We start from the raw sequence: 13044 nt of genomic DNA, 5'->3' as shown, positions 1-13044 counted from the left end.
ATGTAGGTGTAGAAATACCCCTGCTTTCTTGACCCAAGAGTGGGATAATTCTGAGCATGAGACTCAGGCTTTCTCAGCACTTTCCTCACAGGATTAAGCTCAGTTGCCCACGTGGTGGCTGCTTAATAAATATCGTTATTGGCTGCTCTCCCTTCCCCATATCATATCCCCACTTCCCTGCTGGTGTTTCCTGCTCTCCCAGATAAATAATGTGCACTAAAATTCTCAGGGCCTGCTTCTGGGGGGCAGTCAAGCTAAGGCATAGCATGTAAGGACAGTCTCTTAGTACTTCTCTTTGGATTTTCTCTTTCTATTATGTTTCTTAACCCATCTCTCATTTTTTCATCTCCTTGTCTCTTTGAAGAATTTCCTTAGTTCTCTCTTCTAGCAGTTTTTTTTCTTCAGAAATGTCTGCTGTTTGTATTTGGATTTTTCAATGAATTTCCTATGTATTCTCAATTTTAAAAGTTCTTTTCAAGTCTTTCTGTTCTCTTCTCATCATGTCTTAGTCCTCTATGTTTTCAATTCCTGATCTTTAGTCTATGATATTTTTAAATACTTTGATTTTTCCACTTCTATCTGATCATTTTATTATCTGAATTCTTGGGGGATCTACTCCTGCTTTGGGTTGCAACTGCCAATTCTGGCTCATGGTGGATTGTTTTCTCAAGTGTTGTAACATTTGTGATTTTGAGTTGATCTACAGAGCTTTATCTCTGGATATCATATGGGACCTGGGAAGAAGGTTTATCTTTTTAGAAAGATTTCATTTTTTGTTTCTACCAGGAGCCCAGGTGCTAACCTAAGACTAACCTCTGTGTTATCTTCCCAACTTGGGAGTTTCTGGACCATGCGGTAATGTCCATTTGAACCCAAAACCTGCACGAGTGTGGGCCCGTGGTGACAAATTTTAGAGAAAGACCTCATTTTCCCATCACCAAAACTGGTAGAGATAGACAAGCTCCTTTTCTTCCATGTTGGTGACTGGAATTTTTCCTGGTACGCCCTTTGGAAGGTTTCCCTTCACATATCAGCCTTACGTAGGGTCTTGTCCAGCTCTCTGCCTGGGTCAGGCCCAGAGCCTCATTTCATGTTCTTGCCAAGCATGGCCTCAAGCCTGGAAGGTTCCCAGATTCACTAGACCTGTGTGCTGGCACCACTTCCTGCTCACGGGGATCCTTGATCCTTGGAGATACCCCTTATTCTCCTCCCAGGTTAGCTGTGCGTTTAAAAAGTATTTGTCATACTTAACATGGCATTTAGAGATGTTTCACAGTGGGCGGATTTTCAGGTTATCTAGTAAAAAAAAAAGCAAGCTGGAAGTGGAAATTCTTAAGTACCCTTTCTTCTCTATCATACGAACTCTGCATCTATCACCTTTTGCTTCCTTGGGAACATTCATCCTCCTCTGCTGGGCGGTAGAGGGAGTGGTAGAGCGTGAGGCATGTGTGTGAGGAGTGGGGAGGTTGGGGACGGGATGGTCTCCCAGAGTCTTAGGGCAAGTGGGAATCACAGGTGAGAAGCAGCGAGGTGGGCTTCCCTACCTACATGGGTCTGAGTCTGCCTGTCATGGTGCCTGGAACCCCACCATCAGAGTCACCTTCCGCCTCTATTTTATCAGCTACCTGTTTTGGCAGGAATGGGTTTAGCAGATGATGTGGAGAATTTGGCTCTTAGGAACGGGAGATTGGGAAGAAGGATTGGGGTATATGTGTGTGTGGTGTGTATGTGGTGCATGAATGTGGTATGTGTGTATATGTGCATGTTGTGGTGTGTGTGGTGTTGTATGGGTGTTTGTGTGGTGTGGGTACTGTATGTGGGGTGTGTGTGGTGTATGTGGTGTGTGTGGTGCATGTGGGTGTGGTGTGTGTGTACATGTGTGGGATGTGTGTGGCGTGTGTGGTATATGTGGGATGTGTGTGTATTGTATGTGGTGTGTGTGCGTATATGGTATGTGTATGTGTGGTGTGTGTGGTATGTGTGGTGTAGTGTGTGTATACTGTGCGTGTGATATGTGTATGTGTTGTGTATGTATGGTATGTGTGTGTGCAGGTGTGGTGTTTGTGTATGCGGTATGATGTGTGTAGTGTGTATGGTGTGTGTATGTGGTGTGTATGTGGTATGCATGTGTGTATGGTGTGTGATATGTGTATATGTATGCTGTGTGTCTGCGTGTGCTGTGTATGATATGCATATGTATGTGCGTGCATGGTATGTGTATGTGGTGTGTGTGATGTGGTGTGTGTATGTATGTGGCATGTGTGTGTTTATGGTGTATGTGTATGGTGTGTGTATGTGTGTTGTGTGTGTGGTATATGTGTATGTGTATGTATGTGGTGTGAATGTATGTGTGTGGTGTGTATGGTACGTATGTGCATATGGTGGGAGTGTAGTGTGGGTAGTATATGTGGTGTGTATGTGAAGTTGTGTGGACATGTGTGTGGCGTGGTGTGTGTATGTATGCATATGTGATATGTGTATATGTGATGTGTGTGTTTGTATGTGCATGTGGGGTATGTGTGCATGTGTTGTGTGTGTAGTGCAAATAATGTGTGTGTGTAGTGTGTGTGCGTATGGTGCATGTGTGTGTTGTATGTGTGTAATATGTGTGTGTGGTATGTGTGCATGTGTGGTATACGTTACGTGTGTGTGGTGTGTGTAAGGTATGTGTACGTGCATGTGGAGTGTGTGTTGTGTGTCAGGTGTGTGTGTGTGGTGTGGATAGGGCATGTGGTGTGTATGCGATGTTGTGTGGGTATGTGTGTAGTATATGTGTATGTGTGTGATATGTGTGTGCATGTGTGTGGTGTGGGGAGCTATGTATGTGTGATATGTGTGTGTGATATGTGTGTGCACGTGTGTGGTGTGGGGGCTGTGTATGTGTGTGGTGTGTGGTGTATGTGTGGCGTGTGTGTGTGTGGTGTGTGCAATATGTGTGTGGTGTGAGGAGCTGTGTATGTGTGGTGTGTGTGTGATGTGTGTGTGGTGTGTGTGATATGTGTGTGCATGTGTGTGGTGTGAGGAGCTGTGTATGTGTGTGTGTGATGTGTGTGTGGTGTATGTGATATGTGTGTGCATGTGTGTGGTGTGAGGAGCTGTGTATGTCTGTGGTGTGTGTGTATGTGTATGTGTGTGGTGTGTGTGATACATGTGCGGTGTGTGTAATATGTGTGTGCATGTGTGTGGTGTGAGGAGCTGTGTATGTCTGTGGTGTGTGTGTATGCATGTGGTATGTGTGATACGTGTGATATGTGTGTGTGATATGTGTGTGCATGTGTGTGGTGTGAGGAGCTGTGTATGTGTGTTGTGTGTGTGATATGTGTACCTGTGCGGTGTGTGTGATATGTGTGTGTGGTATGTGTGTGTGATATGTGTGTGCATGTGTGTGGTGTGGGGGCTGTGTATGTCTGTGGTGTGTGTGTATGTGTATGTGTGTGGTGTGTGGTGTGCACGTATGGTGTGTGAGGTCAGGCACGCGTCAGGCAGCAGCAGTGGGTGCAAGAGTCTCGGGGGGCGGACGGGAATGAAGCCGCCCCGGGCATCACTTTACAGGGGCCTGGGCTTGGGAGCAGGCCTGCGTCGAACTGGACCGTGAACGCTGGCCAGGGCTCAAAGGGCCTGTTTTTGTCAGGGCCAGGACAGCATCATTCATACCTTAGCGTGGACGGGAAGCATCCGTTCTCTTCTTTCTCCAAACACAGAGGCTAATTTGGCTCAGGTTGAGGTGTTTTTCCCAACTTCCCCGGTGTCTGGCCTTGGCAGCCGGATCCAGAGGCTGTGTGGATCAGGTCTGGCCTCTTCCCCGGCCTGGACCAGCCTGCCCGGGGTCAACCAGCCTTGCCGGTCATCCCCTGCCTGCGTGGAGCCCTCCGTGTGGGTGGGGGGTGTGGGGGGCGTGGGGAGGGCAAGGCAGCCCATCGTGGCAGCTGTCCGAGGTCTCCCACCAAACTCTTCAAAGCCTTATCGGCCTGGAGGTATTTCTAATACCATTTCCGTTCATTGTTTCCTTGTGGTAATGAACGGGAGGCCAATCCCCTGCTGGGGCAGCTTACGGCTATTGTGGTGGGAAAGGAGGGGGGGGTGGACGTCACGACTTGGGCTTTATCTCCCCCTGGCCGCGGGAGTGCAGCCCCCGGGTCACTTAGCAGTGAGCCAGCCTGAGCTGCCGCAGTCCCCTCGGCCTCGGCTGCCGGGGAGCATGGCCTAGGCGGGCGGCCCCGTCGTGCGGCACTGAGCTTCCCAGCGGACCTTGGAGATACCTGCTGCCCCCGCTTGCAGAGGAAGGTCTGGTCTCTGGGGAGCGGGGCTGGCTCAGTTGTGGGAGGAAGAGGAGGACAGGTCCCAGCCCCTGGAGAACAGGGCTTCCTCTGTCCCCGGGTGAGAAGGGCTTGTGTGGAGGGTGACTCAAAGCCGGGACCGTCCGAAGGACCGCTCTCCACTTGTCTCTGGGGAGTCCTGCGGCTGCTCCTGTTCATGCCTGGCTTTGCTGCGTGTCGTACTTGACGAGGCGAGGCTGGAGTGGGTTTTGCCCTCGTCTCCGGCTGTGTTTTGGGAGGAGCCTGATCTACCTGTGTGCTGGGAGCTTGGAGAGGGTCACCTGCTCCGAGACCAAGATGTGGCCATATCTGAGGTCGAAGTGCCCCTCCTGCAGATACGGGACAGATCGGGCTTGTCTCTCTTGGGTTGGATGAGGCATTGGGTGGGAAAGGACTCACCCCCAGTGAATCTCAGGTGATAGATTCTATACCTGTTTAACAAGGTGTTCAAGAGGAGAGGGGCTGTAAGGGATTGGGGTGTGCTCTGCAGCCAGAGTCAATTGTCTCTCTCTGGAGGGGGGCACACTATGGGGAGACTTGCCCGGGCCTGGGGCTACTGGACTCCTGTCCATTCATCAGCTCGTCGCCTGAGCAGCTCCTGGGGGCTGGCACTATGCCAGGTGCTCATGGTCGAGGGCTGGGGACTGACCAGCAAACTTGGCTATTGAGCATTCTCGACATCTGGGGACCTGCGGTAGGAACAGAAGCATACGATAGCTCCTTCTCCCCAGTCTGCTGCCGGGCGTGGAAGGATGAAGAGGCACGGGGGAGTTAGGTACATGTCAGCTCCTGGCTGGTGCAGGAGTGCAGGGTAATGAGAGGCCAGGCTGGCCTGGAGGCATATAGAGGAGAGGGCAGAGCTTTCCATCTCTGCCTGGGCTCTGGGTCTGCTGTTGAGGGAAGGGTGCCCAGGGTTTGGCTCACAGTGATTGTTACTCTTGGGCCTGGGCCTGGCCGGGAGCTTTTTTTTGGGACAAGTACTCCATGTTCAAGGCAAACAGGGCCAGTAAGGATGAGTCTTTTCTCTTGCTTTAAAAAAAATGTTCTTCCCACTTCACATATGGACAGTAGCGCATACCAGCAGCTATCTGTGAGGGCAGTGATCAGCGATCATTTCTCCTGCTTCTCTGCAGATGATTCCTGCCAGACTTGCGACGGTGCTGCTGGCTCTGGCCCTCACCTTGTCAGGTAGGTACCAAACTGCTTCCATTCTCTACTCCTGCCTCAGGGTCATTTGGAATAACTCCCTTCCAGGAATCAGCAGGTGTGTCTGGAGCTTACCTGTGTGCCCAGCCCTGTGTTAGGCTTGTGTTGGGCCTGCCAGAGTCACTGGTTCATTCCTCTTGTGAAGCTTCTTCAGAGCCCCCTGCCCCTGGCTTGTATTCCTCCAGGAGCAGGTGTCTGCAAATGCCAGTCTGATTGGACAATTAAAAAGCACAAGGGCCACACAGAGCTGTTCTCTGCAATGGGGCTGCAGGAGGGGGAAGAAGGAATCCAAGAATTGGATAGAGACTGCAGAGGTCATCTAGTTGAACCACTCAGAGTACAGATAAGAGACTGAGGGTCAGAGAGGAAAAATAAATGCTCCAAAGTCACATAAAGCAGAGATCAGAGGTCTGTTCTCCTGGGTCCTGGGCTACTACTCTTTCACTGCACTACACTGCCTCCCTTCCCTTGCTGAGACCTGAATCCGTGAACAGCAAGAGGGACCCTTTTCTGACCCTGGCTTGTCCCCACCTAGACCACTCAGGCCATGACATCCAGCCTGCTGCTCACAGGGGAAAATGTACATTTTTCATACCCTCTCCATCTTCCTACTAGGTGGGTCCCGTGCTAGCAGACCCAGAAAACTTACTAGAAGTTTTACTAGAAATTTACTACTGTGGTGCCCCATCTGACCCCCCCCCCCCACGTACACACAGACACACACACAGTGGGAAGGTGGTGGGAGGGTCTCCTGGGAGAGTTAGCGTATGGCCCTAGAGGAGCTAAGGCTTCATAGATTCTATGTGTTGGACACACAGGCTGATTCGTTTGATTGTAAACTGTTCAAGATACACTAGTAGATTAATACTTAAAGATGCTCACTGCAATCTATTTAGATGTTAAAAAATTTGGAAAAATGCTAAGAATCTAATAGTAGGGGTTTTTGCTGCATACATTTAGATGCAAATAGAGTCACTACAAATCATGTTTTGCAAGTATACACAATGGTATGATAATTTCTTTGTAATACGTTGAGAAATAGGTGATAAATTGTATAGGATGAACACAAGTTCGTAAAAAATCTATAATTGTATATATGCTGTGAAATAGAACAGAAAGATAAAACTGCAATGTTAACTTTAGTTATTGCTGAATACAGATGATTATACCTTGCTTGTATTTTTCTTCTGTATTCTCCAAATTTTCTCTGATAAGCATGTATTACATTTTAAATCGGTAAGAAATATCGTTAAAACAAATAGATATGCTGAAAAGCTGTTCTTCTATTACTGCGGTGGGTCCTGGGTCCTTTGTGAGGGCCAAAAGCAGCAACGTGAGTCTTGTTTAAGATGGAAAATACTCCCCTACAGCCCCATTTTTATCAGCCGCAGCCTCATTTCTACAGGGCTGGAGTGGTTTGGGCTGTTGGTCCCAGCTCTGCTCACCTGCAGTCTCTCCCTGCAGGGACCCTTTGTACAAAAGGGACTGTTGGCAGGTCACCGATGGCCCGGTGCAGCCTCTTTGGAGATGACTTCATCAACACCTTTGACGAGAGCATGTACAGCTTTGCGGGAGATTGCAGTTATCTCCTGGCTGGAGACTGCCAGAAGCACTCCTTCTCGCTTATCGGTGAGTCCGGGGCACTGAAGGGAGGGATTCAGGGCAGGTGCCAGCTAAGCTCAAACCTAGGGCGGGCGGGGGTTGGGGATAGTATATTCTTAGGACAGTGCCTGAGCTTGCAGATTCCTGCGGGAACATGGATGGGAATGGCCTGTCCATGACCAAGAGCTTCCTTTAGCTTCCCCCCAGGTCTCTCTCTTGGGAGGCTGGTGGGGTGGAGAGAGTCTTCGTGCTTTTCCCGTGGTTGGGCGCATCGCTCGGTGTAGGCGGCACTCTGGGAGCTCCAAAACATCAAGAGAAATGATGAACCAGAAGATGCTTTGTAACACACAGAGCTCCTAGCAAACGGGAGGGGCCGTTGCTCTGTTCTTGGCAGAATTCAGGGTCCCTAGCAGATGTTGAACACCTCGTGTGCTCCCGGGGGAATGCTGGTATTTTGCTGGTACTTATCTCTGAGCCCCACAGCGGCTCTGAGATGTGAGTATGGGTTGCAGCCACCCCTGTTTCACAAATGAAGAGCTGAGCGCAAGGAGGTGGTATGATCCTGCCAAGGGTTGGCAGTTACTCGAAGGTTGAGCTGGATTTTGATCCTGGGCAGGACGCGAGAACGCTCCTCTGCACTAAGGAGAGACAGCTCTCTCCTGGAGGTAGTGATGGGGAGATTGTGGTTTGGTGACCTTCACACTCAGAATGAATCTGATGTGTGTGATGTGTGAGTGTGGACGAGGTCCACAGCCTTGGGGAGATGGCGTGGCAATGGACAGACCCACGTTATCAGAGCACAATTTTTCGTGACACTTGGTAGAGACAGTCAGGAAGGCTTTATTCAAGAGTGGCCACTGCTATGGTGGCGGGGGCGGGGGGGTTTGCAGTAAGGGAGAAGCATGGGGCTCCACTCCAAATATAACAAGGCTAAGTGGGGATTTACAGCCAAGGAGCCGGGTGGGGGGTCTGTGGATGGAAAATTACTGAGGGGAACACATCAGGGATAACATCTGGCTAAGCCCACTCAACAGGGTTCTTGCTGAAGGCATGCCGGGGTGATAAGACATTGAGGGAGGGGTGTGAGGAATTGGTCAGATATTGAGGATGGGCGATTTTCGATAAATTGACCCCGCAAGATTCTTGCTGAACGGAACTAATCAGACCAAAGACAGAACCTAAGGTGGGGGCCTCATTGAAAGGAGGGCTCAGAGGACCAAACCCCTGGTCAGGTTTGGTCAAGGAGAGATTTTGGGCAGGGGGGCTCCTGGGGCGGTCACTCCACCAGTGTCCCAGGCTGGATGCAGCCCTCTGTGCTCAGCGCGGGGCCAGGCTGTTCGGGAGCTGCCTGGGCTGACGGCGGCCGTAACCGGGAGGCTCCGTATGCCTTCACCACCTGCCCTGCCTCTGCTGGAAACCCTATCTCCGTGTGACTTCAGTGGACTGAGCTTCACCAGGCTGCCCTTTTTCCTCCTCCTCCTCCCTGAGCCGCCCAAGGGCAAGGACCATGTCTCACTCATCTTTGTTTCCTGGTGTGTGGCTCACTGTGGTCTCTGGCAGCACCGAAGGTGGGGTGGGGATTCATAAAACGCAGTGCTCTGTGGTACCGAAGAGCCAATTTCGTGAAAAGCATGGCCTGCGAGGAGCCTTGGGTGAGGGGTTTGGTTGGGCCGAGAGGACGAGGGAGGGGCTGCATGCAGTGGGGACAGCCTGGGCACAGGGAAGAGGCCAGAAGGAGTTTATGTTCCCTATGTTCCCTCAGTGCAGCCCAGTGGGGAGGTCAGGGTGGCTGGCGCAATGGTTCTCGAACAACCTGCCTCAGGATCGCTGGGAGGGCTGCTTAGAAACAGGTTGCTGGGCTCCATTGCCAGCATTTCTGAGTCAGCGGATCTGGAGTGGGGGCTGCAAGGCTCATTTCTAGTAAGTTCCCAGGTGCTGCTGCAGCTGCCGGTTTGGGGAGCAAACTTTGAGAAGCATGGGGCTGGGGAGTAGTGGGCAGTAAGGCTGGGTCAGGGGTGAGGCTGACAGCCTGATGGGGAGTTTGCCTCCCGACTCAGCAGCAGTGAGCAGCTAGTGTGGAGTCTCGTGCAGCTGGGAGGATGAAGAGGGAATTGCTACTTTGCCAAAAGGGTCCAGAAAGGGAGAACGGCAGAAGGTAGGGTGGTCTCGGCCATGATAACCAGGCAGGGGGTGAAAAGGATCACAGACATCCCAGGGCATGACAAATGGAGGAAGCCATTCTGAACACTGAAACTGGGGCCCCCCCTTGCTTCAGAGGCAGCAGCTGGGGAGTAACTTGGGAGAGCAGATACCCCTTCACCTTCCCTGGGAGGCTGAAGGCTAAGCACCTCCTGCCTCAGGTGGCCCCAATGTTTATTTTAAGTGGATTTCTCTACTTTAAAAACCATAGTGCATTTAAAACAACAGGGATGGACCTTGAGGGCATTATGCTAAATGAATTAAGTCAGACAGAGAAAGACAAACACTGGTTGATCTCACTTACATGTGGAATCTAAAAAAGAAAAGGAAAGAAAAAAAAAAAAAACCCAAACAAGACCCAAACTCTTAGAAAAGAGGTCAGATTTGGGTTATCAGAGGCAGGTGGTAGGGGGAGGGGGAATTGGAGGCACATGGTCAAAAACACGCACTTCCCATTTGTAAGCTAAGCTAGACGAGTCCTAAAGATGGGCTGTAGGACAGGACATGACGACTATACCTAACGCTGCTGTTTGGCGTGTTTGGAAGTTGCTAAGAGAGCAGATCTTAAACGTTCTCATCACAAGGCAAAAAGCATTTCTCTCTGTTTGTCTTGTTTCTCAATTAAAAAAAACCCATAGTGGCCTCTTATATCTCCATAAGAAACCCAAAAGTTACTGGAGAGACTATGCAAGATTTATTTATTTTTTTAAAATTAAACTTTTTATTTTCATCTAATTATGGATTCACATGCAGTTGTAAAAAAAAATGCAAATCTGTGTATCCTTTACCCAGTTTCCCTCAATTCGTAACATTGTACAAAACTATCCTCAAGGATCACAACCAGGAAATTGACATTGAAACCATCTACTGATCTTTCCATGTGTACTTAGTTGTATGCATCTTAAAAAATCACAGTGGGGTTCCATATAGACTCCCTACCTAAGACCCTTTCCTTAAGATGACTCTGGGGTGTCAGTGGGAATGGACGGTTAGGAGTGATGGGAGAAAGATTTTGAAAGACGAGTGACACCCTCTCTACCATGTGGGTTTGTGCTTCAGGGGACTTTCCAGGTAGGGGGACCCTATGGAGACACTAGGGGCTGCTGTCCTGACTCTGGCTATGGACTCCTTACCCTGGAGGTGGATTTGAAACATGTGTAATGAAATCTTAGGGCCAAGCGCAGAATTCATTGTCTGGGCCCAGGGAGGCAAGCGTCATGTTGGACAAGCCCCCTTCCCCTACTTACACCCCACTCCGGACCCCACTCAGGGCAGGCTCAGACTCCCCGCTGAGCAGGCAGGGGAACTCAGGCTGTCACTGTCACCTCCTCCAGGAAGCCCCCTGACCACAGTGGCCCTGCCCAGCCCTGGGCTCACCCACTTGGGGGACTGGTTGTTTTCCATCCCCCAGCATGAGGTGGCTCTCCCCGAGCAGGAAACTGAAGTGTAGAAAGAGCCACAGTTGCGGTCAGAAAGCCTGGCACTGGTCTGGGCTGCCCCTGTTCACAGAGTGTCCTTAGGGAACTGTGCCCATGTCCTCGCTTCCCCTTCCTCATCTTTAAGATGGGGACACTGTGAGGATGGAGGGAGAGAAATCATTGACAGGCCCGCAGGGTTACCCCCAACTTAGTGATGGAAAGCAGCCGCCTTAACACAGGGTGTCCGCTTGTTGGGTGTGAACATGGTGGGCCAGGGGCTGCGGGGCCCCGGGGGGCCGTCTCTGTCAAGGTCATTGGTACATTAGTCCTCCCTCCCTGAAGCATCCCTTGGGTTTGTGTCCAGGGCCTCGCCCCTTCTGCGCATCCTTTCCAGGGTTTCAGGGGACAAGGAGAAACTGCAGGGCTGTGTTAGGCCTCTCTGTTTCAAAGTATTTCAGTGGGACCTCCCCACTTAGCCCCACTGGGTCATTGTTTTTATAACAACTTGTCAGGGGGCAGTTTTCTGGCAGGTAATTGGCTTAAAGCAGCCTGTGGGTTCATCACACCTTTTTTTTTTTTTTTAAGATTTTGTGTATTTATTTATTTGAGAGAGAGAGAGCATGCACATGAGTGAGGAGGGGGCAGAGGGAGAGGGAGCAGCAGGCTCCCCGCTGAGTGCTGCTGCTTCGGGAGGCTGAGGCACTGGGTCAGGCACCCTTGGACACCGCAGCTCCGGTTTCCACGTGCATGCCTGTGTCCCCTCCCATACATCTCTGCCCCATTGTTCTCCAATGACATCCTGTTTCCTTGCTTCCAAACCACAAATTCCCATTCCTCTCGAGCGCCTGTGGACCTTGCTCACATCCTGGGTAAAGTCTTTATGTCTAAGCATGAAGGACTGCCTGGCGCAAAGGGCAGGGGGCCCTTCCCTCGATCCTGGCTCTTGTCAGGAAGGTCCAGGCAGGCCAGAGCTATGAGTCTCCTGGCCCACTTGCACAGGGGCTGGGGAGAGAGACCCCTGGAGTCCGGGTGTCCCCTGCTCGGAGAGACCACTTGTCCTCAGGCAAGCTGCAGGACCTGGTTCCCGCACCAGCACAGAGAGAGCCAGAGACTCACAACCGACCCCGTGCTGAGTCACTTACCAGCAGGAACCTTAGTTTCCACATCAGTGAATGGCCCCTATTAGACCAGATCCCTGTTTCTCAGCATTTGGAAGACGATCACCTGCCTCAGAGTCACAGAAGAGGCGGTGGAGTGTTTGTTAGAAATGCATATTAGTGAGTGTCACATTCTAAGGTCCAGGAAAGCACCCCGATCTGACTGGTTCCTGCTGCCAGCTTGCTCCCCAGTATGCTTCCCACTCCAACATGTGGGGGGAAGCCTTGCTCCCTCACGTAGCCCACTCGGTCACTGAGCTCAAGAGGCCAGGTGACAGACAGAGCCATGGGGAGAGCTTCCCTGGTTTGCTCTGGGCTCTTGTGGGGGACGCCCAGCCCATCTTCTCCCCACGGTTATAGGAAGTTGCACCCGTGCGCGTCTGTGGAGTGTGGGAGTCCCCTCTGGGCTCACCGGCAATTTTTCACAGCTCACCTTCCTAATGTCTGCACATCATCGGATTCTCCCCTGAGTTCTGCAGGGAGGGAAGGAAGGCTAATCTGGAGTTCTCTCCTCCATTAGTGGTTAACTGAATCCAGAAAACTCAGATGCCCCGTTAGGCAGCTTTGTGTTTCGAAAGGACATTTAGCCTTGGAGTCAGAAAACCTGTGGATGGGCTCTGCCTCATGTTAGCAGCATAAACCAATGGTTCTCAACCTGGGTGATTTTCTCCCAGAGAACATTTGGCAGTATCTGGAGACATTTCGGATTGTCACAAGTTGGGGGTGGATGCTACTGGCATCGAGTGTGTGGAGGTCAGGGGTCCTGCTAATTACCCTGCCATACCCCAGAAAGCCCCACTACAAAAAGTGTCTGGGGGCACCTGGGTGGCTCAGTCGGTTAATCGTCTGCCTTTGGCTCAGGTTATGATCGCAGAGTCCTCGGATCAGGCCCCCAGTAGGGCTCCCTGCTCAGCAGGGAGTCTGCTTTCCCCCCTCCCTCTGCCTCTTCCCCATTGCTCATGCTCTGTCTCTGTCTTTCTCTCTCTCAAATAAATAAATAAAATCATAAAAAAAAAGAAGTGTCTGGCCCCAAATGTCAATACTGCTGGGTGGACAAACCGTGTTGTAAACTTAAGCTTCAGTTTCTCTCTCTATAAAGTGGAGTCAGTCTAGATCAGTGTTTTTCAAACTGAGTCATAATGTATG

The 13044-nt window shown here is 50.9% G+C and overlaps 1 protein-coding gene across 1 annotated transcript in view; it reads left to right on the top strand.

Moving 5' to 3' along the window:
* Positions 1-4094: 4094 nt before the first annotated feature.
* Positions 4095-13044, top strand: part of VWF (von Willebrand factor) — an 85603-nt gene continuing 76653 nt past the window's right edge. The window contains exons 1-3 of the mRNA XM_057303331.1: positions 4095-4284; positions 5450-5504; positions 6987-7151. Coding sequence (XP_057159314.1) covers positions 5450-5504; positions 6987-7151 — 220 coding nt within the window. The 5' untranslated portion in view covers positions 4095-4284. The remainder of the gene's footprint in view (positions 4285-5449; positions 5505-6986; positions 7152-13044) is intronic.

Source organism: Ursus arctos, unplaced genomic scaffold (assembly GCF_023065955.2).
Source record: "Ursus arctos isolate Adak ecotype North America unplaced genomic scaffold, UrsArc2.0 scaffold_26, whole genome shotgun sequence".
Taxonomy (NCBI): Eukaryota; Metazoa; Chordata; class Mammalia; order Carnivora; family Ursidae; genus Ursus; species Ursus arctos.
The sequence above is the reverse complement of the archived record's forward strand: the minus strand, read 5'-3'. Positions and strand labels throughout refer to the sequence as shown.